General features: G+C 41.4%; 1 protein-coding gene across 1 annotated transcript in view; it reads right to left on the bottom strand.

Moving 5' to 3' along the window:
• The window catches only part of TRHDE (thyrotropin releasing hormone degrading enzyme), a 310,867-nt gene that overhangs the window by 77,729 nt on the left and 206,056 nt on the right, over positions 1 to 27,082 (bottom strand). The window contains exons 8-10 of the mRNA XM_005305099.5: positions 25,396 to 25,461; positions 23,391 to 23,578; positions 9,902 to 9,990 (exon numbers count right to left, since the gene is read on the bottom strand). Coding sequence (XP_005305156.2) covers positions 9,902 to 9,990; positions 23,391 to 23,578; positions 25,396 to 25,461 — 343 coding nt within the window. The remainder of the gene's footprint in view (positions 1 to 9,901; positions 9,991 to 23,390; positions 23,579 to 25,395; positions 25,462 to 27,082) is intronic.

The following is a 27,082-nucleotide window of genomic DNA, read 5'->3' as shown; positions in this document are numbered from 1 at the left end:
TTTATGGTTGCTTTACATGATAATATTTCACCTGTCCTATTTATGTAACACTTTAAAAATCAGCAAAAGGGTTCTATAAATAAAATTTATTATGAAACAAAAGGCAAAAAACTATTATGTACATAGTTTAGTCCTATTCAGTGTCTACTCGGCGCTTCTTGGCTTGTCTCTTGTATTCATTAAATGGAGCATCTCTTGTCACTGTCCAGCAATAGTCTGCAAGCATTGATGGGCTCCATTTGCCCTGATAGCGTTTCTCCATTGTTGCAATGTCCTGGTGAAATCACTCGCCGTGCTCGTCGCTCACTGCTCCGCAGTTCGGTGGAAAAAAATCTAGATAAGAGTGCAAAAAATGTATCTTTAGTGACATGTTGCAACCAAGGCTTTTGTATGCCTTGAGGAGGTTTTCCACCAACAACCTGTAGTTGTCTGCCTTGTTGTTTCCGAGAAAATTTATTGCCACTAACTGGAAGGCTTTCCATGCCGTTTTTTCCTTGCCACGCAGTGCACGGTCAAATGCATCATCTCGAAGAAGTTCACGAATCTGAGGACCAACAAAGACACCTTCCTTTATCTTAGCTTCACTTAACCTTGGAAATTTTCCACGGAGGTACTTGAAAGCTGCTTGTGGTTTATCAATGGCCTTGACAAAGTTCTTCATCAGACCCAGCTTGATGTGTAAGGGTGGTAACAAAATCTTCCTTGATTCAACAAGTGGTGGATGCTGAACACTTTTCCTCCCAGGTTCCAATGACTGTCGGAGTGGCCAGTCTTTCTTGATGTAGTGGGAATCTCTTGCACGACTATCCCATTCGCAGAGAAAACAGCAGTTCTTTGTGTATCCAGTCTGCAGACAAAGCAAGAGAGCAACAACCTTCAAATCGCCACAAAGCTGCCACTGATGTTGGTCATAGTTTATGCACCTCAAAAGTTGTTTCATGTTGTCATAGGTTTCCTTCATATGGACTGCATGACCAACTGGAATTGATGGCAAAACATTGCCATTATGCAGTAAAACAGCTTTAAGACTCGTCTTCGATGAATCAATGAACAGTCTCCACTCATCTGGATCGTGAACGATGTTGAACGCTGCCATCACACCATCGATGTTGTTGCAGGCTACAAGATCACCTTCCATGAAGAAGAATGGGACAAGATCCTTTTAATGGTCACGGAACATGGAAACCCTAACATCACCTGCCAGGAAATTCCACTGCTGTAGTCTGGAGCCCAACAGCTCGGCCTTACTCTTGGGTAGTTCCAAATCCCTGACAAGGTCATTCAGTTCACCTTGTGTTATGAAGTGTGGTTCAGAGGAGGAGGACGGGAGAAAATGTGGGTCCTGTGACATTGATGGTTCAGGACCAGAAGTTTCATCCTCTTCCTCTTCCTCGTCTGACTCAAGTGAGAATGATTCTGGTGCATCAGGAACCGGCAGTCCTTCTCCATGGGGTACTGGGCGTATAGCTGATGGAATGTTTGGATAATGCACAGTCCACTTTTTCTTCTTTGACACACCTTTCCCAACTGGAGGCACCATGCAGAAGTAACAATTGCTGGTATGATCTGTTGGCTCTCTCCAAAGCATTGGCACTGCAAAAGGCATAGCTTTCCTTTTCCTGTTCAACACCGGTGAAGATTTGTTGCACAAGTGTTGCAGCATATGTGTGGGGCCCACCTCTTGTTCTGATCTCCAATTTTGCAGCCAAAATAAAGGTGATAGGCTTTCTTAACCATAGTGGTTATACTGCACTTTTGTGATGCAAAAGGCACTTCACCACAAACATAGCAGAAGTTATCTGCACTGTTCACACAAGTACGAGGCATCTCTGCTCACTTTGGCTAAACAGAAATGTGTCCCTTTGCAAAATCAAACACTGACAAATAAGAGAGCACGACACTGTATGATTTCTAGAGCTGATATAGGGCAATTTGTTCAGCAGAGTGATGTAAACTTCGTTATGATTGCATCATCCATGACTTCTAGGAATAACATGATGCAATTCATATCATGTATGACGCAATACCAGCTTCAGATTGCATCATTAATTGTTTTGCCTAAAAAGCAAGTACTTGTCCAAACCCAGTCATAGATTTATTCATAGATCCAGTCAAAGATGTATTTTAGTAATTTCTAGTTTAAATTGAGATCCCTTCCCTTTATAATTCACTTATCCTCCGCCATTCCCAAGTCAAGGGTCATATATACTGACCCAAAAGCATATCTTAAAAACTAGAGCCAATCAACAATTTTAAGCATCATTTTCGTTCTCAGTGACTCAGAATTAGTAAAGTTTTACTACATTTATTTCAGAAGCATTTTGGCTGTAGAGCAGTGTAATCAGTTACTGATCCATGGTAGGACCTTCCCTCCATGACTGCTTACTTTGCTTAAGAGCATTTGGTGGGGGACCTTGTCAAAGGTTTTCTGGAAGTCCAAGTATACTATATCCATCCACTGGATCTCTTGTGCACATGTTTGTTAAACCCCTCAAAAGAATTCTAGTAGATTGGTGAGGCATGATTTCTTTTTTACAATAGCCATGTTGACTCTTCCCCAACAAATCATGTTAATCTATGTGTCTGATAATTCTGTTCTTTACTATAGTTTCAACTAATTTGTCTGGAACTGAGGTTAGGCTTACCAACCTGTAATTGCCATGATCGCGTCTGGAGCCTTTTTTAAAAATTTGCATCACATTTGCTATCCTCCAGTCATCTGGCACAGAAGCTAATTTATGTGATAGGTTATGTACCACAGTTAGTAATTCTGCAATTTTATATTTGAGTTCCTTCAGAATTCTTGGTGAATATCATCTGATCCTGATACCTTAATCTGTGACATTTCCTCTGATTTGTCATCTAAAAAATAATGGGTCAGGTATGGGAATCTCCCTCACATCCTGTGTAGTGAAGACCGATGCAAAGAATTCATTTAACTTCTCCACAATGGCCTAGTCTTAAGTGCTCCTTTAGCATCTCGATCGTCCAGTGGCCCCACTGATTGTTTGGCAGGCTTCCTGCTTCTGATGTACTTAAAAAAAAATTCCTATTAGTTTTGCGTCTTTGGCTAGTTGCTCTTCACATTCTTTTTTGGCCTGTCTAATTTTACTCTTACACTTGTCTTGCCAGAGTTTCTGCTCCTTTCTAATTTTTTCAGTAAAATTTTACTTCCAATTTTTAAAGCCTGCCTTTTTGCCTTCTTTTAGTTTATTATTTAGACATGGTGGCCTGTTTTTGGTCCTTTTACTATCCTTTTTATTTTGGGATATACATTTGATTTGAGCCGCTATTGTGGTGTTTTTAAAAAGTTTACATGCAGCTTGCAGGCATTTCACTCTTGTGAATGTTCCTTTTAATTTCCATTGAACTAGCTTCTTCATTTTTTGTGTAGTTTCCCTTTCTGAAATTAAATACTACTGTGGTGGACTTCTCAGATATTCCCTCCCCCGCCCACAGGATGTTAAATTTTATTATATTATGATCGCTATTACCGAGCAGTTCAACTATATTCAGCTCTTGGACCAGATCCCCTGTGCCTCTTAGGACTACATCAAGAATTGCCTCTCCCCTTGTGGGTTCCAGGACTAGCTGCTCCAAGAAGCAGTCATTAACAGTCTCTAGAAACTTTATTTCTGCAACCTATCCTGAGGTGACATGTACCCAGTCAATATGGGGAAATCCCCCATTATTATTATTTAGATTTCTTTTTTTTTATAGTCTCTAATCTCCCTGAGCATGTCATAGTCACCATCCTAGTGAATTGATCAGTACTAATTCCTACTGCTATACTCTTATTATTCAAGAATGGAATTTCTATCCATAGAGATTCTATGGTACAGTCTGATTCATTTAAGATTTTTACTAAATATGGCTCTATGATTTCTTTCACATACAGTGCCACTCCCCCACCAGCACAACCTATTCTGTCATTCCTATATATTTTGTACCCTGGTATTACCGTGTCCCATTGATTGTCATCATTCTACCAAGTTTCTGTGATGCCTACTATTTCAATATCCTCATTTAATACCAAGCACTCAAGTTCACCCATCTTATTATTTAGACATTTAGCATTTGTATACAAACACTTATAAAATTTGTCACTTTTTATTTGTCTGCCTTTATGTGATATAATTGAATGGGATTCACTTTCATTTGACTTTTTCTCTTCAGTTCCCACCTGTGCTTTATCGACATCTATCCTCTCCTCTTTACTAAGATACAGAGAATCCGTATGAATAGATCCTCTCCATCGGATGTCTCTGTCAGAACTGTGTGCTCCTCCACAGCTGTCAGATTTCCCCCCAAGCCCTTAGTTTAAAAACTCCCCTATGACCTCTTTAAGATGGGGTGACCAGAACTGCAAATCTGGTTCCAGCGATCTGGTTCTATTTTGGTTTAACAAGAGCCCATCCTTCCTGTATAGGGTCCTGCTTTCCCAAAAGATTCCCCAGTTCCTAATAAGCCGGAAACACCCCTTTTTATAGCATGATCTCATCCATGCATTGAGACTCTGCAGCTCTGCCTGTCTATCTGGCCCTGTGCATGGAACTGGAAGTATTTCAGAAAATGCTACCAGCTGGATTTTAATCTCTTCCCTGGCAGGCTAAATTTGGCCTCCAGGAGCTCTTTCCTATCTCACTGGTACCTACATGTACTAGTAACAGTAGTGGCAATACGTGTCCTTAGTGAACAGGATGCTGCACTTTCCATGAGTGGGTTTGAAGAACAGGACACATCTCAGAGAAGCTGCATGCTGTCACAGAAGACTCAGACCCCTCGTGCTCTCTATTGGATTTGTCACACCTGACAATGGATTAAATCAGAAAGTCAGCGCACGATGGTGGCTTCCATCACATCCCTCGCCCCACTCACTGTCTCAGTCTTGTTGTGAGGGAATTTCTGGAGGTGATACCCATCTGCAGGCATTGCTATCAATAGCCCGGAAGATCTGTGGCTACTTCAGCTGCTTCTAGTCAGCAAGGTGCACACTAGAAAGCTGCAAGCCTGAGTTATCTGCAGACCTAATTTAGTCTCTCTGCCCTGCAACAGAGAAAGGCTACTAGGATGATCTGAGGAATGGAAAACCTGTCTTATGAAAGGAGAATCACAAAGCTCGGCTTGTTTAGCCTAACCAAAAGAAGGCTAAGGGAAGATATGATTGGTCTCTATAAATATATCAGAGGGATAAATACCAGGGAGGGAGAGGAATTATTTAAGCTCAGTACCAATGTGGACACAAGAACTGGCCATCAGGAAGTTTAGACTTGAAATCAGATGAAGGTTTCTAACCATGAGAGGAGTGAAGTTCTGGAACTGCCTTCCAAGGGGAGCAGTGGGGGCAAAAGACATATCCGGCTTCAAGATTAAGTTTGATAAGTTTATGGAGGGGATGGTATGATGGAATAGCCTAATTTTGGCAATTAATTGATCTTTGACTATTAGCGGTAAATATGCCCAATTGCCTGTGATGGGATGTCAGATGGGGTGGGATCTGAGTTACTACAGAGAATTCTTTCCTGGGTGTCCGGCAGGTGAGTCTTGCCCACATGTTCAGGGTTTAGCTGATCACCATATTTGGGGTCGGGAAGGAATTTTCCTCCAGGGCAGATTGGCAGAGGCCCTGGGGTTTTTTTTTCCTTCCTCTGCAGCGTGGGGCATGGGTCACTTGCTGGAGGATTCTCTGCACCTTGAAGTCTTTAAACCATGATTTGAGGACTTCAATGGCTCTGACGTAGGTTAGGGGTTTGTTGCGGGAGTGGGTGGGTGAGATTCTGTGGCCTGCGTTGTGCAGGAGGTCAGTCTAGACGATCATAATGGTCCCTTCTGACTTAAAGTCTACGACTCTAACCAGATGGAGCTGGAGGTGGTGACCAGATGGAACTCCACCTCTTACAGGCTGAAGTACCTGTATGAGCAGAGAGCAGCAGTGCAAACATGGTACATTCGTAGCTACACACACACGCAGCCCAGCCTCTACTTCTCACCCTCCCACTGGGTGCTCATGAAGAAACTAACTGACATCCAACAACACTGATGAGGCCACAAAGCTGGTCACCAATGATGATGTGGGGATCAGTCAAGTAATTCCCTCACTGCTTGCAGGAGATAAAATGAACGCACATGAAGAACCTCTTCCATTAACAGAGTGACAGTGCTGGAAAGTAGCTAGTTGGAGTCATGCTGTCTGCTCTTTTGGAAAATTGGCAGCAGGTAGAAGGAGCGCTACTTGGTGTCAATATATTTAGTTACCCATTTCAAAAGTATCCTGGCTTCCTTCATCTCAGGCAACAGGGAGGCAGACATACTGTGCTTGAAAAATCAACTTTGAGGCATTGCCATGGCCCTCAAGATGTGGGCAGCAGCATCTTCACCAATAGAAGTCAACAGTACAGCAAATACTACAGCAGGAGACTAGTACTTCCATGAGTACACAGGGAGAGAGCAATACACCCGTTTGTCACAGTGTGGAGGATTTTGTTCCGGTTGACACTGTCTCCTCCACTCTTGGAGAGGAGTACACTGCTACTGTGGTGCAGAGGCCAGTGGCAGGGTATGCCAAGATATCAGACTAGTGCCACTAACTCAGACCCTCTTCATTATTGGCTGCTGAATGTGTGGACAGCATTTCATCTCTTGGCTGTGTGTCTCCCACTTTTCTTGCCCACCATCAAGCATGTGCTCAGAGCAGTTCTTTAGCACAGCAGTCGCTATAGTCTCCAAGAGGTGCACATCTGTCTGCAGGGAACGGGAAGAGGCTTTCATTCATCCACATGAATAGACATCAGTTTCCTCAGGAACATCCCTCACGGAACATGCCAGCAGCAGCCTGATGGAAAACCCTGAAGCAATGGTGGGGGAGGAAGAGGAGGACTGCTGAGGGGATTTTCATGTACTTGTCCCCTTATTGCTCTCCAGACTCAGCCTCTTCCTTTCTGAAATTTTGCAAGTGGAGGAATGTCCGTCACACCTTGGAGTGTACAGAATGGATTCCTAACACCACCACACAGTCAGGCACCAGTCCCAGTATCTTTCTTGTGGACTGACTATAATTTGCTTTAATTATTGCACTGGAGAGCCTCAGACAGAGGAAGACAGACCAACCTGACAGCTGTGAAATTACTGGCACAAGAGACAGATCACTATATTAAGTGTCTTAGAGCACTGTGCTTATGGATAACCCAATGAATCTCTCTGGCCCTCTCTCCCTCTGTCTCATCTTTACTTTTGCCAGTTCAATGTTGTGATGGAAAGTTCATGGTTGCTGGCTTCAGGATGGGGCCTTGGGTGCTCCCTCCAGCACCTTTGAGTGCCTCTTGTGGATGTGGCACCACAGGGTGTTAGTCTCAGAGTTTCTCCTGGCTACATGACAGTGGGGAGGGAGCTCTTTCACAGTGGTGGTCGGAAGCCGCATCTGGCTCCTGCCCTAGCAAGAAGGTACATCTGCTACCACCTCTATGCACCATCACCCCCACCTGCTCCCCATAATCTCCTTTCTGAGTCCTAGGGGATTTTATTTTTTCATTTATTTTGGTCTATGTGTCACTGACCCACCCTCCTCTCACCTTGACTAGTTGACATTGAGCTCTGTCCCACTGATAACTGAATTCAGAATGGCCACTATAGGACTTGTTCTTCTGAGTTGAAAGAAAAGTGCAGCCTGACTCCCAAGCCAGCTGTTAGACCTCTTGAGCCTTTTCCTCCAGTTGCAGAATTGCTTCTAGACAACTTCCAGTGACAGGACTACAGTAGGCCTCTTCCTCTGCATTATGGAAACCCTCTGGGATCCCCCACAAGTTAACAAGCCTGGAAACTGCCTCCTTCAGACTCAGAACACTTCCTAGAGCAACAAGCACATCATCCCTGTATCAGCTGCAGAAAACCTCCTAGGATTCCCCTAGCATCAATCATTGTATTCTGCAAATACAATGGGTACAGCGAGTTACATGTTTAACATATCCAAAGTTGATGTCATCATTTTTATTGCAGTAACACCTAAGACACTACTATGCTAGACATTGTAGAAACACGCAAGATGATACCATCCCTGCCCTGACGAGCATACAATCTAATATGAAATAAGACAACCAGTGAGTGAGAGGTAGGGGAACGACAAGCATAAAGATCATCATCACGTTGATTAGCTATGCACACCACTATATGGCTCTGAATCATTTGCAAGTTGTTTTAAAAGTATAGGTAACAGCCATTCCTGATGATTGCTCACTATAGCCATCATTAGGTTGTTGATTTCTTACAGGCATCTCCGAGTAGGTCTTAAGGAGAAGAGTGTAGTGGCTTTTCAGATTAGGTGAGGGAGGGCATTCAGTGAGTAAAGGGCAGCAAGGCAAAAATTGTGCAGCTGATCGTGGAAGACACTCATAAATGAGTTTTCAGGCTGGCATCAGTGGCAGAGGGAAGCACGTGTGTGTGAAAGTAAGACTGTGAGATTGATAGTTATATTGGCCTGATCAGCTCCCACTGCAGTCAATGCGAATCTCACCATTGACTTCAGTGGGAGTTGGATCAAGCCCTGAGGGACAAGAGCAGGTAAGATAAGGATGAGGCAGAGTGTGAAGGGGCTTGAAGTATTGCAAAGTATTATCACTGTGGCCAACTTAATGCTGCTGTGGGAAAAATTAACATCTGCATTTCCTGACCAGAGTGTGTCTAAATTCTAGAATGAAAATTACTCTGGTCCCAGATCCCAGTCCTAGACCAGTGCGAAAAAAAGAAGCTAGATCATGGGAGCAGTAATAAAATATTAAGGTCTGATACATCATGAACAATCAGGGCTAGAAACACATACCTTATACCACTAGAAAGTTGGGATTCTCATATTTCCACTGCTATACTGCTATACACCCTTCATTTCTAGCCCTGTCGGTTGCTAAGCTCTAAGGTACTATTATCCCTTACTGACCTGCAAAAGAACAAAAAGGAAAAGACAGGCACACACAGGCTTGGCTATTTCTTCCTGCCAGTTCTATTTACTCTGGAAGGAAACCCATAGGCTATACCTTTTCTGTACTGTCAACTGGGTCAATTCTTCCTCTACTGCCCAGGCATGTACGGGATGTACGGCTCCTTCTCTTCCACTTCTTTTAATCGTATCATTCAACTCCCCAACTTTTTCTTAATTCACTCCAATTCTGACATAAATTCAGGAGCAGATACAGCATGCACTGTCAGGGAAAGAGAGGAATGCTTTCTAACATTTGCAAGATGGTATTCTTAGCTGCTTTCGGGTGATAAAAGGCATTGGCTTCTAGCTCTAGCTGTTCTCAAGATAGTGGTTGCTATTATCATGTCAGAATTGAAGCAGGGGGTAAAAGCAAGATGGTAATCAGAATAATACTCCAATATCTAGCAACCTACCAGGGCTAGAAACACTTTGGGAGATCAATAAAAAGATTTTGGGGGACACTAAATGTTTCTTAGCACTGGTTGTGGACGATTGATCAAATTTAGAAAAAAAAACAACAGTATTCTTAACCTTAATATTACATTACTGCATATTTTGCATTTATTAGTTTACAGATTTTACATTTAGCAGGTGTTTTATTACAAAGATTTTATTTAGCTTTCACCATTCTATATAGGGAATTGCATTTATACAATAATTTAGTATGTGATTTCAGATATAAAATAGCTGTTTTGGAACATCTTTCTGTTTAAAACCTTTTTTTTGCACCTTCTAACTTTTGTGAAAATTACCTGGTTCTTTCCTCTTCTCCCCCCCACCCTCCAAAAATTATCTTTCTTGCAGTTCATTTTAAAGCAGCTGTAATTGGGTGCACAGCAACTAAACAATTACCTAGGATCAATTCTGAGAAACAGTTCAGGAAAACACATGTATGCTTTACGAGATTCCACCGTGAGGAAAGTTTATTTTTACCTGATTTGTTAGACACCCATATAATTGCCTCTGAAGAGATGTGGCTCGTATTTCCTACCGCAATTGTTAGTGGAATCTGCCACAAGTAGCTGCAAGACAAAGGAGGGGGATCTAAGAACAAAAATACTGAACCAAGTCTTCTCACTCACAGCAATCAGGGATCACATCAAAGAAACCACAACACAATTTCAATAGCAGTAAAGATTTTGATTCTAATAAGTTACTTTGATTTTAAGATGACAGTGGTAACAAACCAACGAAAAAGTCATTCATCTTAAAAAAAAAATACTGAATTAGATTTTTCACAAGCTACAACACAAGAGACTTTTTCCACAAGGTTTCTAGTACAAGGTTTTTATAAAAGAGGAAAGAATGACCTCCCATAAAAATATGACCACCATTCATTCATTCCTGAAAAAGAGAAACCCGAGGGGAAAACATGTTTTGGTTTAGATGGTTTGCTAAGTTTAAAAGCAACCTATAAGCACTGCCATTCTTTTAGCGTAACTTCTTAATGTGTTACAATAGGCTTTCATTACTAGTAGATTATGACAGAAAGTTAATGGGCCTGTTCCTCAACTGACTTGCCACTTCTGTTGTCATTTACACCTGAGCAAATTACCATTCAGATCTGGACACATGCAGCTGGCACAGGTGTAAGGGAGGGGAGAATCAAACCTAGGCATCATCACAGTGCACAAGCACGTCATTCATTGAATAAATGTCAGTAATTCATCTAAGCTCTTCATAATGTTTTACCCTAAAGAGAAGTTACTGCACACTGTATATCTTTTCTCAGGAAATGGAAAGGATTCCTTTAGGATGCCATTATTATTACCCCTACTTTCAACCCCCCACAACCACCTCAAACACAAAATCCTTCCTCCAGCTTGGGAGAGTTATAAACGTTTCCCCTACACAGCCGCCCTCCAGGTGTGATTTTTAAATTAATTTAGTTAAACTGTTGCAAATGTGTGTGGACCAGCACTTAATGTCCAAATCAGCTCCACGACCACCAGTATTTGTCACTTCAAAATTAGTTGGTGTTTAGAAGTTTTAAACTGCAACTATCACTTCTCTGAGATTTGCTCATTCAGAAGTTTGCCCCACTTAACTATATGCAATACTTAAATGTGTCACAACAGCAATAAACATGCTTGCAAATGACTAATGGTCTGCCAGGGAACACATCTGTCATACAGTGCTGAAAGTTACATGCATCATAGAGTGCATAGCACTGCATTTCCTCAGTATGTATTCAGAGAGAAATGGTGGACTCCTAAAAAGGAATCTAAGGGCTTTTCTACAAGGTGGGGTAATGTGCACTGTGAGGGTCTGATTTTTAAAGTGCATTAATGTGTTGTGCATTAACTGGTCTGTGCAGACCCTGCTGGTGTGCTTTAACATGTGCTGTTTGAAATGGTACTATGTTAAAGTGCAGTAGGAGAGCAGTTCTCAACCAGGAGTCTGGGGCTCCCTGGGGGGGATGCAAGCAGGTTTCATGGGGTCTGCCAAGCAGAGCAAGTGTTAAGACTTGCTGGGGCCCAGGGTAGAAAGCTGAAGCCCCGTTGTGTGGGGCTGAAGCCCGGGGCTCCAAGCCCTGCCACCTGGGGCTGAAGCCAAAGTCTGAGTTTTGGGGGGGCCCCCTATGGTGTGAGGCCTCGGGCAATTTGAAGCATAGAATATCAGGGTTGGAAGAGACCTCAGGAAGTCATCTAGTCCAAGCCCCTGCTCAAAGCAGGACCAACCCCAACTAAATCATCCCAGCCAGGGCTTTGTCAAGCCGGGCCACAAAAACCTCTAAGGATGGAGGTTGCTTGCTACCACCTAGCACTGGCCTTGGCTTTTATATGCAGAAAAACAGTTGTTCTGGCACTGGTGGGCCATGGAGTTTTTATAGCATGTTGGGAGGGTAGGGGCCTCAGAAAGAAAAAGGTTGAGAACTTCAGCACTAGGGAACCTTTAGTGAGCACCAGCAGGGTCTACACAGACCAGTTAATGCACATGTTAGTACACTGTAGAAATCACATCCCAAAGGATGAATTACCTCACTGTGTAGACAAGTCCTAAGTGACTTCTGTTCCTCCACTATCTTCAGATGGCATCAATGTTACATGGATTATTTGATTCCTTTGCTTATTACAATCCAAATGCCTGATTCAGCAAATACTAATGCACATGAGTAGCTTTACACACTTGATTTCTCACATACATAAGTGTTTGCAGCATCCAAATTATCCAAATCTAAATAGGGCAGTACATCTGGGACAATAATACTCAAAACACAGCTATTCAATGGAGGAAGATACTTGGAAAGCAGCAATGTTGGAAGAGCTGTGAGTGACACTGGAAGGCAAACTAGATATGAACACACAGTGTATTGTGGCAGCAAAAAAAACAAAACAAAACAAAAAACAAGCCAGCATGATTTTGGGCTGTGCAGGTAATGGCATCATGCCACATAGCAGGGAAGTGATAGTCCCTGGCTAGCAGCCAGATTCTGATATCCTTACTCATTTTGAATACAAACCTACTCTATGAGTGGTCCCATTGAAATTAATGAGAAAACTCATGCAATAAGGTGCTAGTCAGTATGAGTAAGGATATTAAAATCTGGCCTTAATTTACTCTGGGAAATACCAGACCTTTAAAAATAGAGTCAGTTTTGGATACCACCATATGAAAAAGACATTGAAAACCTGGAGAGAATTCAGAGAAAAGCAGCAAAGCTATATGAGAGGCAAGACCCACTAATATAAGAGAAAAGATGAAATATATTATATAAATATTGCTCTTGTAATAGCTCGCTCAATGTCAAGGCGCAGTGACAATAATAAATGTAAAACAGCAAAAGAAAAAACACTGTCACATACTAATTTGGCTGCCTTTTAAAAAATGTATTCTCAATATTTTGAGAGGAAATGTCATGTAATAGATATTAAACTGATTATACTTTTTGTATATAAATAGATTGAATATCCTGTGTTGTTTTATTCAAGTAAATGTTATGCTTTTACTCAAAGGTTTGGATAACTGCAAAGTACAAAAAATCTCAGCAAAAATATTTAATAATATAGCTATTTCAGAGCTTTATTTTAATTTTTATGTCAAAAAACATTTTCGTGTTGATGCGGCTACACAGCAGATAGTCTTATAACTGAGACCTGTTATAACACTTGAAATTAATGAGTTCCATTCAAATACATGGGGCCAGAGAGCACTCTCTACAGAAAAACTCTTGGGGAAAAGGGTCATTCCTTTTGTACAGCATCGGTCCTCTCCTTTACCTGTCACGACAGATCTCGGCTGGGGCCCCACAAAGTTTTGAGGGCAGAAATGGGAGAAAAAGCAGGGACTCTGTTGAACTCCCTGTCTCTTCTCTAGTCAACCCACATGTAGCCAAGTTGATGTGTGAGGAGATATCTCCTCTATGGCTCCTACGGAGGCAAAGGCAAAAGCAGCAGGGGGGATTCACGCTGTGAGAATGTGGGCCAGAAGAGTGGCACACAGGCACAGCAATCTTGCAGAATGAATCTTATATCTGTGTACAGATCCTCAGAGGGCATGGGTTTTAGATCTCTCACACCTGCCTACTTCACAAGCCCTCCAAATCCCTTCTCCTTGAGGATTTGTTTCCCAGTACAGTGGTTCTCAACCAGGGGCACGTGTACCCGTGAGAGTACGCAGAGGTCTTCCAAGGGGTACAGCAACTCATCTAGAAATTTGCCTAGTTTTACAACAGGCTACATAAAAAGCACTGGCGAAGTCAGTATAAACTAAAATTTCATACTGACAATGACTTGTCAATATACTATACATTGAAATGTAAATACCAGATTTATATTCCAATTGATTTATTTTATAATGATATGGTAAAAATGAGAAAGTAAGCAATTTTTCAGTAATAGTGTGCTGTGACACTTTTGTATTTTTATGTCTGTTTTTGTAAGCAAGTAGTTTTAATGTGAGGTGAAATTTGGGGGTACGCAAGACAAATCAGACTCCTGAAAGGGTTGAGAGCCACTGTCCCAGTAGAACACGGTTTCTCCGTAGGATTTGAACAGTGCGGATATTAATGAGTAAAAGTCTGGTAAACTACCTTCTTCCATTGTCCAGCTTGTGCCATTCTATATGTACTATTACCCCTTAATTGGCATATATGCTTGGCTGCTTCCTCATTCCAGCTTTTTTCCCCTTTACTGTGCTATAAACCTGGGCCAGCTCTTCCACTACTGCCCATGCATGGCAGTCATATGTGGTTTCTTCTCTCAAGGTTTCTCATCAACACCTTCTCTGAGGGACACACACTGTGTCTTCCAGCTGTTTGCCTTCACCTGTATAGTTGTAGGACCCTGGTGAATTCCCCTCTTCCTCTATTTTACCTAATTTTTTGAGGGTTGAGAGGGTGAGAGGAGATGGAAGCTTTTCTCTTATTTTCCTCATTTGTTATGGCTTATATGTGTATCTGATGCAGAAAGGAATACTGCTCTCAGCTACCAATTCCAGTGAAAAATTGGAACCTGTCCTTGAAGACCAGGAGACTAGTCTGGAATGACATAAAACAAGCCAGTTGGTTCTTCCATCCTCAACCATATGCCTGTAGGGACAGGACAGCTGTTAAGGCAGCATGCTCAGATCTGGGGGAAACGGAGCGTTATAGCTATCAAGCTATTCAACTCACACATGATGCTGAAAAGCTTAAGCAGGACAAACACGTAGGTCCTCTTGGGTAAAAAGATGGTTATCTTCATAGCAGATCCGTAAAGTGTGGGGATTCTCAGGGCTATGAGAGGAATTTAAAGGAATAACCTGTGAGGATGAGGTAGAGATAAATTTGAAATTGGACTGGATGTGGGAAACACGTGATGGAACTGTAAAGTGCATAATGTCGCACATTCATGAATATCTTGAAGAGATGTTTGAAAAATGGGAATGCTATTGAGTGTTAATGCAAATAAACCCATTATTGGTACACTAGGCCATTATTCTTCAAAGTAGTTAAATTCAAGTTGTAGTTAAATTCACAATTAAAGGGAATGTACTGCCGCTTTGTTTTTGGTGGCACCACTTCAATGCATAATACAGAAACACATTAGTATCTACATTCAATTTGCAGAATAATTCAGAGAGACTTGCTTGATATAGTAATACAATTTAGTAACTGTTGAGATGCATGTAATACTAGAAGCTAGCTAATTATGCTATGCTTGGATTATATAGATTTGTCTTGAGCGTTACATTATAATTACATATCCTACATTACTGTACTTTATCTCACTCAGAAAAAATCATATTTGTGATGAATACTTGCTATGCCTTAACTTATACCAAATAACTAATTGAGATTCCTCTATGGAAAAATTCAGAGATTATAAACTATCTCGCAAACATGATTCTTCACATTTCTTATCTGTGATTAATAGTACTGCTATAGTAATGTTGGATTTCCAACAGAATAGTTGGCTGGTTTCTTTAGAAAAGCCCAAAAGGGGCAATAGTTTCTTTGCTGACATAACAAAAATCTCAGGGTCATTATAAAGAAGAGGCAAGGTGTACCAGTCTGTTGTTATCCCTACTATTCTGTGTGGTGCCAAAATCTGGTTCACATACGGTAGACACTTTAAGGTTCATGAATGATACCATCAACAGTGCCTCCGCAAAATCATCTGAATCAAGGGGGATGACCAACGCACCAACATCAGTGTTCTGTCCCAAGCCAAAACTCCAACATTGAAGCTATGCTCATACATCACCAACTCTGTTGGGCTGGCCATATTCTTCAAATGCCAGACAATTGACTCTCAAAGCAGGTAATGCTCTCACAACTGTGCCATGGTCAATAAGACAAGGAGTGGGCAAAAATGTGCTTCAAAGACCCCCTTAAAGCCAATATGAAGAAGTGCAATATTGACATAAACTCATGGGAAACCCAAGCCCTTGACTGACCAAAATGGAGAAGGATCTAGTGGCAAGGATCCCAGTATTTTGAGATGCAACTAAGACAACAGGAAACAGAAAAATGGGAAAGGAGGAAAGAACGCACCATAGCCCAACTCAACATGATCCACCCCTTCCACTGGGAAACGTTTGCCCCAACAGTGACAAGATCTATGGATCCCGGATCAATCTCATTAGCCACCTGCAGATCCACCATCGATAATTGTCTATCATTCAATGGAAGACAAGCATCCTCGAACTTCAAGGGATTGGTGATATATCAAAGGATTTCCATTCTTTTCTGGACCACTGAACTACCCACCACCCTTTGATTACAGAAAGCAGCATGCACCTCCATTCATACAACAGCCACTGCAGCAGCGCCAGCCATACCGTTCATCTCCTGACTGAGTCCCACTATCTGGGTCCCACATCTATAATGCTCTACACCAGCGTCCAAGACCTATCCCCACTCCCCAAAACAGCTACCCATCCTTCTCAATTCCTCCTCCTTCATTGTTCTGCTCCACCCCACAAACACTACCCACCTGACTCCATACTTACCCCATTTCAAATTATAACATATCTCTGAGCACACAAGCACACCACCCTCTCCCTCCATGATTTTTTTTAAAATCAGGAATATGTGGGTTAATTAACTTAGTTGTGCCCAATAATTCCTGAGAATTAGTACATGAAAACATGTGGAAAGCAACATAGCCCACAGCAATAATAAAAAAAGAGCAGAAACTTTTCATTGTCAGCCCAACTTCTCTAAGTGTGTGGGACTGCTGTCACTGTGTAGAAAGCCATAACACAATATACCAATTTTATCCTCTTTAGTATTCGGCACGCTACAACAGTAACAGTTGCAGCCACACTGCACATCAGAGAATGCTGAAAGTTTCTATGGTGGGAAGCAATCCAAGTATAAAATGTGAAATGCATTTGGAAATCACAGGTTAAATTAAAACTGGCATTTCTGACATCATTGCTCACAGCAGCAATCATGCTGAAAAGTGACATCAATGCAGGAGCACACATTAGCAGACTGTAAGGGCATTTTATATTCTGATTCCATAACGTAACATGTAAAAAAGAACTTCTACAGATAAAAGTGATACAAAATGCTGAGGAGACTTCTGTGCCTTTTAGAGGCAAAGCGATATATTGGGCAGAGTGTGCACTGGGCAAGTTAGTGGCAGTGGCCGAAGGCATTCTGCCTGCATGGGCCTGAGAGGATGTTTGGGAACACTATTACAAGCAGCTCTTGTATCTATTAGTTAAACATGTAGCATGCACTCCACACAGCTGGGGTGTGGATTGCCTCCGTAATCAGGAAGAGCACAACCACTGGCATTATGTTTGTCCCCTAACGAACATGAGTGTACAAGTGATGGGAAGGAGCTCCCTGCACAGTTTTCCATTTCAGCTGGAGCAGCCAGGATAGAGCCCTGGTTTACCCAATAAAGAAACTTTTAAAGTTTTTCAGATATTTGTATATATATGCAGTAGTTTTGATTTTTTTTATCCCATGTTGTTCATTTCTTGCATACCATACAGAATACAATAACATTCCACTACTTCAGAGTTCAATTCTGCCACTCTTATTCATGCTGAATGTCCATGGTAGTAATCAATGTGGCAGAGTGCAAGAGTGGCAGAATCACACCCTTCGGTGACAAGACAGTTATTTGCAATCGCAATTATAACTTATGCTTAATATGCCATATACTATAAAGGTGAAAGACATAAAAAGAAAACAATCTTTTGAGCTCCTCTCAAAAGAGAGATGAGAAAGTGGGTGAGTTAAACCTTTATTCTGGAAGTGGGGCAGTTGTTGTCTACAACAGGCAAACAATTTAGTAAAGAAAAACTGTATTTGTGTGTATATACACCCAAAGTGTCATACAAATAACAAATGGGGATACACCTGGCAATGTTTTTTTATTATTTCACTTCTCATTACTAAGGGGGCAAGCGCTACCCCTTTCTTGCAAGACTTGAATAAATGAGTTTTGTGCAGGGAGTTGAGAGGAGGTTCAATGGGAAATAAATCCCCCAATCAACCATACAGCTTGAAGTGGAGTGGCTACTAAGCCACTCTCTAGTCCACATAGGGCATATGTGGTGTTAGATCTCTGAATCTGCACAGTGTTGGGTTTGTTAGTCACCTCCCTAACCAGGCCAGGCCACTAACCTTCCCCCAGCATCCCCACAGAGGCACCATGGAGCCAAACTTTGCAGCCTATATGGAGTGTAGAGTCCCCCTGTGTGACATGCATCCTTCCCCACAGCCAGTGGGACCATGGTGGTTTTACTATGTTTAGGGCCTTCTATATTCTTTTGAGGAGGTAAGAAGCATTTCCCCTTCCCATAATGTATGATGAAACAATAAATATGAACTATCAAAATGGTGCCCATGCTGCAGAAAACACTGTAATGTGACACCAGGAACTCCCACTGGGACATGAACTGTGGCTGAATAGTTCCTGGCCCTTCATCTCAGTCAGAAAGTAGCAAATATATATTTTTAAATGTAAAGAAGTTATTTCTCTATTTTTAAAGAGACGAATTCTGTGTATTTTCAAAAGAAAAAAATCTCTCCATATCTGAGAGCTTCATGTTTGTGCCTCCCCTTCAATATAGAACCAAAATGGTTTATCGATTTCATCAGAATTGATTAGTTCATTTTCTAGACAGCAGATTATTTTTCATATTTTTGTGAATCATTACTGTACTGATGAATTATTCTAGATGTCTTTTCAGTGCCTTGACATTATGGTTCTCTCTGTCATGAGGAAAACCCACTCAACCCTGTCATATGGAGTATCTCCTCATTTTGTGCAGTCCTGTAATGCCAGGACATGTTCTGTTCTCAGATATGCAGATATGACTCTGAGTCAACGGATGTTTTGTGTACTTATTCAAGGGCAGAATCTGCCCTGTGCACATAAAGTACGAGTTATGGACTTTTCCTGGGATAGCTTCAAATTAGAACATTATCTGTCATTATGGGTCTGACCAAACCCCATTGAAATCAATAGACTCCCATTGACTTCAATGGACTTTGACTGGGGCCTTGTATACTGTGGCATTCCCCCGGACCAGGAGTCTGTCATTTCTTATTTTCTCTCAATATTTCCCACATAAAATATCTTCCAGGGCTAGGTGTCCAGTAAAATCAATGTTCATTTGGGCACAGAAACAGGATTGTGTGAATTCTGTAGTGTTTATGCACAGTGATAGTGTTTAAAATTGCGTAAGTCAAATTGTATGCACACAAAGAAGTCACATGTTGAATATCTGGCCCTTAAAACACAACTTTCCCCCCTTCTAATTATAGTATGTATGTGGAGTCTTGTGTTAGACTAGGAAAAACAAATATATACACTCTACTTCTTATCTACAACAAAAAATTAAAAATGCTCATCTGTATTGGATTAGGCAGCACTCAGAGAAAACCACTTCCAGGGGTATCAAGAGTATTCACTCTGGCATTTAGTCCCCTGGAAACGCTGCTTGTTGCTTTGTATTGTCCTGCATATATTTTTAGAGAAAAAAAATTAAGTGTGGTGTTTTATACTGCATCTTAAATAGTTAATTATGACACAAGTGCTTTGGCATAGAGAGCAGAACAGACATTTTTACAAAACTGTGGTTCTTAAATATTTCAGCTCTCTCTTTCATTTATCAAAATACATCTGGCCAGACCTATTCTAAAATGAGTCTTTTTAAAGCAAAGGAGAGTCAATGGACCTAGAGCTGGGCCCCAACCAGAGATCTTAACCTCCCAGAGCTTTAGAGAAGTGTGGCTAGCCTTTATCTTCATAAGCAGCTGCTGAAAATTCTTGGGTGAGGGAGAGTGTGCTGAGCCCACCCCACACTCACCCTGCAGCGGGGCTCCTGTCCCATGTGGCTGGGACTGGCTCCCTGTTGTGGCCTGTTGACTCTTAATGCTCACAAATTCAAACCTGCCACAGCATCACCTGACGTGTGCATCCATGCACAGATGGGCCCTCCCTTGCAATGTCTCACCCACTCAACCTCCGGTACCACCAGATGTGGGGCCTCAGGATCCCCCCTCTTCCTGGGACTCTCCTTTCCCACCCCAATCACCTCAGCATCCCTCCTTCCACCAGGACCCTCCCCTTAAATTACTTCAGGATCTCCCTCCTCCCCCCACAATCACTTCAGGACAACCTCCCCTATCCTGAGGGTCCTCTCCCCCACCTTCTGTCCCAGTGCTCTCTGCCAGGACTGAGGAATCTATCTCCATCTGCTGGGAATCCAGCCCAGAGGCTGGGCCCTCCCCCTACATTGCCCCCTTCCCTTCTTTGCCCTGGCGCCACCCGCCAGAAATGGAGTTGGGGACTGAGTCCCCTCTAGCCCTAGCCACCCGCCACCTATGCTTATCTCTATACTATGCTGAATCAAAGCCCCGGACCTGGATTCCCAAAGACTAATACTCTAAGGCCATGTCTAAACTACAGCCGCTGTAGTGGCACAGCTACATCACTGCAGCTATGCTGTTGTAGTGCAGACGCTTCCTACATCTATGGAAATAGTTTCCATCAATGTAGTTAATCCACCTCTCCAAGAGAGGTGGCTTGGTGGCACCATGTGATCAAGTGGGGCCAACAAACCCTGGCAAAAATCTGGGGGCAAGTGACCCCACGTCACTTCTGGCTTCTGCCCAGCGGGGGAGGGGGAGGGTGTCTGGGGGCTTCAGCTTCAGCCCCACGGGGCACGCCTGCTGGGGCTTGGGGTTTCAGATCAGCAGGGCACGCTTGCTGGGGGTCAGGTCTTCAGCGCCCTGGCTCTCAAACTTTTGAAGATTGTCATATGCGGCTCAGACGGTTAGTAAGTTTGACCACCCCTGGTACAGAAGGACATGTAAAAGACACACAAATGATGTTTCCATCAGGCCATGACGGTCAGTGTGTAGTATTACAATTAATTAAATGATCAGTGATATAAAACTCTGGACACTAATGTATAACCAACCTATGTGACTTTAATATTGTTCGGAAGAAGATGAGTTTGAAAGACTAATGGAATATGTATGTGTCCCTTTCACTTAATTTTTATGGGCCCATTTTCTTTGTGACTTAGACTTCATGTCAATAGGATTTGCACATAATTTTAACTGAAAAGTGGCAGGACGTGGCTCTGCCATCAAACTGATTGACCTAGGTATTTTCACCAATAACATTTTTCACTTTGCAACAGGCTTCTTCCCCATTTGTGCTTAAGGGGATGAGAAGGTGGAGCAGAAGAAAGGGAAAAAATAGAATGGGGCAAAAAAGAAATAAAAAAGAGGATCCAAACATCAAGTACTTACTCACCACAGAGCCTATTCTCTCAGGGGAGAGGCAAGGAGGTGTAAAGAGGGTTAGGGCACTAGCCTTTCACCTTCAGCAATTTGAGTTCAAGTCTGAATTTAGGTCACAAATGAAAGTAAAGTAAGTGTATAAATGGTCTAATTTTAACCCTCAGCTATCCACATCCACACAAAATCACTGCGTGGCTGGCAGCCTTTGCTCATAGACTGGAGTAGCAGAGTTACTGCAAATTAAGACTGAGATGCATTGACAAACATGTATGGGGAAGTTTGCACAATGTACTATACTTGTTTTACGTTATCTAAACACTATTAGACATTGTTTTCATGAGTAATAAAATTCACTCACATTATCTGCGAAATGTGTATACACACACACACACACGTATACATGTATAAATACATACATAATTATATATATAGATTTCCATGACACAAAACCCACTACACAAATAAATATGATATATAGGTAAAGGCCATGTCTACGCTACTGGCTAAACTGATACCGCAGCAATCAATGCAGTGGTGTCAATTTAGTGGGTCTGGTGAAGACATGCTAAGTTGATGGGAGAGTGCTCTCCCATAGCCAGTGAAACAACAATTGACTATGTACCATATTTAAGTATGAGTTCTACAACATCCATGACACATGAAACAATGGAGAATAAATTTACAGTATAGTGTTTTTTTTTTAAATGAACTCCCTAACAGGAATATTGTTCCATAAAAACCCAAACATGTCAAATGAACATCTGCACCTAGTTTTACCTTTTGATGACTTCTATTGTCATCCCTGTGACAAGTCAAGATTCAGAGAGTGACCTTTGTGCATTCAACCAGAGGAGGTGAAGACAGCAGCTTTTAGACTAAATGGCAGTCCTGTAGACATCAACCCTAGCAGATAGTTTTCAGTTTGCTTTCAACCTGATCAGACAGGTCCTGGCCCCAGCAAAGCAACCTTAAAGATGCCTTAATTAGGAAATGTCTGGAAATCCTGGGCTGGTATAAAGCCAACATAGTCAGCTTAACTTCAGCCCCCTTTGGCACTAACAGTGCAAGGAGTGTCTTGGAACTAGCTTGGATCAGGGAGGAGACTTTCTGGGAAGTATGATGCAAACCACTGGGGGTGGGGCCAGAGAGCTAAGTGCTCTACCAATCCCAGCTGAAAGACCAATCCCTAAGGGACTGTTCTAGCTATCATAAGTTACAGCAGCTATGTGGCTGCTCTAACTTGCCCTGAGGTCTAGTTTGCGTCCAAGATTAGGGGAGGCACAAAAATTACTTTGGGCTTCTCTAGACAACCCACTAGTGCATGGCAAGCTGGAGTGTAAATATACAGTATGTTAGTGTGCCACACACTTCCATGTGGAACCTGCTACTGCACACTGAATGTTCCCTGGTGCACACTGACCTACTCCCATTTAAGAAAGGAATAGATCAAAGCATCCTAGGGAACTTTTAGTGAATAGCAGCAGGGTCCACACAGACAATTAGGGTGTGGCAGGCTAGTGCACTATAGATTTACTCCCCAGCTTGCCTTGCACCAACTGTTCATCTACACAAGCCCTTAGAGTCAACTATGCCTTCCCCTCACCTAGTATGCTGGCAGTAAGCTCTGTATTTTGTTAAAAAATAGCCAGTATCTGTGTTTTAAGCACTTCCAAAGGCTTCTCCTTTTTCAAGGGCTACCATATGAGATGTTCATCTTTAGTTGTCTAGTCTTTCCTTAACACATGACCAGACTATCGGGAGCTTCAGTACAAGCTGATGTAAGCTGTTGTAAGACTGCTGATTCAAATTTTCAGTCAAAATAAAAGAATACCCTTACTGATATTTAAAAGCCACTCTCAAGTATGCAATATCAGAAGGCTCTAGCCACATGCTGGTGCATTTCACTGAGTGCCACAAAACCAAAAGAAGAGGCCAAGGAATATATGTGTACCCTAGATTGAAAAAAGCCAGAGAGAGCACTAAAGATGCAAATGTGCAAATAAAAAGCGTTCTTTTGTTGTTTATTATGCTAATATAATTCTAATCTTTTTTACAAGAATAATCTTTAATAAAATTAAAATGTTAGGGCCATATTATGCCACTGATTCTAGGCAAAGCTAAGTGACTTTGGCAGGGACTTCTACTTTAAAATAGTGGCCTGAAGCAGCTAAACAACTACAACTTTTAGTAGGAATATTTATTGAAAAATACATGTACCTGTTGTTTCCAAGGTCAGGATCCCTGGTTTTAGCATCAATGTCATAAATAAAGTGCTCTTGGGATATTACTACGATATTGTCTGCAGTTTCATTTCTCATGATGGTGATAACGGGGTAACCCATCTGTAGTGTCCATTGATCCATTACCTCTTGGATATTTACAAATTTTCCAACCTTTTTTAGAGCCTTCCAAGAAAAAAAAAAACAGTTTTGGTTTAGTATACTGATGCAATACTAGTATCTAACACATAATACCATTTACTTTTTAAACTAGAGGACCATTAATTGTCTAGCTGTTTAAATAGGAATTAAGCATCTATAGGCCCAGGCGCTTTCCATGCATAAACACAGGATATAAATGGTTAAAAAAAAATCGATCGAGGAGAAGCCTTCTTTCTAGGTAAGAGTTAGACATTTGATCTTGCATATCAAAATAAAACAGCTTTAACAACTGAAAGCGATAAATATTCATGTGGCAAGCTAGAAAATGCAAACACAGTGACAGGGTGGGATATTCAAAAGCACCTAGGTGACTTAGAAGCACAAGTTCCAATGACTTTCATTGGGATCTGTACCCCTAAGTCATTCAGGAACTTCTGAAAATCCCACCCAAACCTAAAAGGAGTGAAACTTCAGACCTGCTTCCCCACATTTCCCGCATTCACAAAGACTGTGGATGGCCATATGCAAATGATTTCCATGATCAGAAAAGGCTAAAAAAGGAGCTTGATACACCGATGAAGATTTTCTCTTGAGATTATGGATTTTGGGTGCCCATCTTGAGACACTTTAAAAGGGTCTGATTTTAGAAAGTGCTGAACATCTGTCCTCTGAAAATCATGCCCCTTTAAGGTGTCTCACACTAGGCATCCAAAATTACCACTCACTGGAAAATCTGGATTCTTATGTCCAAAGCTAAGCTGTGCACATGCAGACTGCAGACTTTCCCAAACCTGCAAACTGTATAAATCTTGCCGTATTCTAGTTTAATACAGAAACTATAGAAAAAATACAGTTTTAAATAGGTGGAATTAAATTGGGTGGGATTTCAGCTGGAATACAGTAAACCTGACAAAAATGGGAGACTTGCACCTCATGGGAAGAGAGACTGCAAGCAAGTGAAGGATGGACAAAGACAGCTTTTTCTGCAACCAAGGAATGCCTTGAACTTCCTGCCAATGCTGGAACAGAGACTGAGTGACCTCTAGTGAATCCAAGCAAATCCCAGGAAGAATCCCTTGGAACTCAGTCTGCATGTGAGACATCTCGAGAATGTAAAGGATGACAACAGATATGCTGATAGGTAGGGGAACATAGAATTTTAATTCCCACCATTAACAGGTTTGACATATCCAATGTGACAGTAGTTGCTTATGGCCAAGAATGCAGTCACAATCCTGTGCCTGTACATTTGCTGTGAGTTCTGCTGTTCTTTGATTAGAATGCACTTTTGAGTGCAAATCACTGAGAATTTGCCCCAAAGGCTTTAACATAAGGAAAGGAAAGGAAAAAGTAAGAAACTGTACAGAAGAAGCAAGGGTAGCTTTCAGTATCCTTGTAACCCACCTGCAGCTGGTCTAAGGACATCAAATAATAACAGATGACTCCAGAAAATACAATGCCCAGCTTTTAGCCTTTACAAGGTCTGTCCTTCAGACAAATCATGAATATTTACATATCAAAAGCCTATTCAATATAAATGCCAAAGCACAGCATTTTCCTGCTCTTTCCTACTTACAGACCTTATCCTGCTCCCGCTGAAGTTAATGAGAGCAGGCCTTCCCTTTATTTGGTGTCAATGATATAACACAAACAACTGAAAGCATGTTTTTTTTAGGTTGTCGCTTTCTGTGAACCCAAACGGTATGTCTTAGCATTAGTTTTTAAATGTGCTCTTGGGCTTAGGTATTTTAGTATACACTATTCTCTTCCAACCTCGGCATAAAAACACCACTATGGCTTCCTGCTTTTCTCTCAGTGTATTAGGCTATATTGCACTTTACCTCTGACAGGGTATTCCAGAGATCATTTCTGGCTGCATTGCCATACTTGTGAATTGTCAAATAGTCCTACAAAAAATAAAACAAAAATACAAATCAGAAGTTACTGTATACAGGCCAAATAATTACAGCTGTGAATCACTGCTGGTATAAGTTAAATTACATAAATGTTTTCGTTTGTTGGAAATCTAGCAATATACAATATGCTCATCCTCAGGGAGTCAATAAACATTTTCTTGAGACAGCTTACAATATATTAAAAATAGAAGATTAAATAAATTCCAACGGAAAAACAAACCAACAAACAAATTTCCTAGTAAGTTCCCATACAGCATTCAGAGTTTTACCTTTTCTAAGTAATTCATCAAGATTAGTATTTCCTATTTACTTTTTAAACATTTGTATAGTCTCAGCATCTGTTTCCAGGCAATTCATGGCAATGAAAGAGGCAAATTTCTAAAATAAAGCTCTACTGTTTATTTTAGCAGGTCATTCTGTGGCTAATGTCAAGGACCCACACACTCTTATGACAGCTAGATCTGTTATAAAATATTTAATCAAGAAATAGCCCATCAGAGCCATTTCCTCATATCTAGTGGGGTCTCGTGGACAGGTGTTTTTCCTTACGATTAAATGCAGAAATAGATAATATTGTCAACGCAGGCTCTAGCATGCTATCCTAAAAAGTCTTTACACCATGGGAAGCAACAGAAAATGTGCACATTACATAAAAGGGGTGCTTATAGTGGAAGAATATGTGTTTGTGAGCACGTGATCTGAGAATACCTGATAGGGCAGTAAACTGAAGTTTTCTGTTTTTTTCAGCCACAGTTGCAGTGACTCATTATCCACGTTTCCCCTTCAGTAACGAAAAGGCCAAAAAGTAGGAAGAGCCATCCTCCCAAAGGAATGAGGACTAGCCCATAACAGCTCTTCAGTCCCAAGCCTCTGCATAGGAGAGGCTGCCAAATATAAAAATGATGTGTGCTTGAGTCAGAGGTATACCCTACAGGCTCTTACCAAATAAAGGTAATTTCCCATATTAATTTTAAAATATATCTCTGGGTTAGGCCTGGACCTTCCTGGTACAAAATGTTTTCATTTGTATCTGCTAAGCTCTAGGCTACCCTATCAGATTCATGCCTTACTATCTCCCTACAGAATACATAGACAATCACAGATTTGAAATTCAGAAATTATTATTGGAACAATCTAAGTCTTTTGCACTTGGATTGGGAGAATAAAGCAAGAAAAACCCTATAAAATCAAAGGGTTCCCTGCATTAGAATTTCCATCATCTACACTTCATACAATGGTAGGAGACAAACCCTAATTTACAGCACAATGATAAAACTGAGGAAATTTTGCTGACTGTGTTATCTGTACTTTGTGTGAAGTACGATACTATGGGAATAATTAGTGTTTGGAAAGCAAATTTCCTGATGTACAAATTGTAGCACCTGTGACAGATTTAGCTTTTGTCAGCCAACTCATATTACAACAAGCAGCAACTCCCATTTAATCACAGGCTAAAAAAGCTAAATGAGAACACTGACTCAGTTAACTGCAGTGCATAGTCTTAACAATGTCATGAAAATAACGATTGGAAAAAGACAACATTATAGAGGCTTCACTAATATATTGTGCTTCTATTTTGTCTAAAAATATAGTCTTCTAAGACAGTTAAATA

Source organism: Chrysemys picta, chromosome 1 (assembly GCF_011386835.1).
Source record: "Chrysemys picta bellii isolate R12L10 chromosome 1, ASM1138683v2, whole genome shotgun sequence".
Lineage (NCBI taxonomy): Eukaryota > Metazoa > Chordata > Testudines > Emydidae > Chrysemys > Chrysemys picta.
The sequence above is the reverse complement of the archived record's forward strand: the minus strand, read 5'-3'. Positions and strand labels throughout refer to the sequence as shown.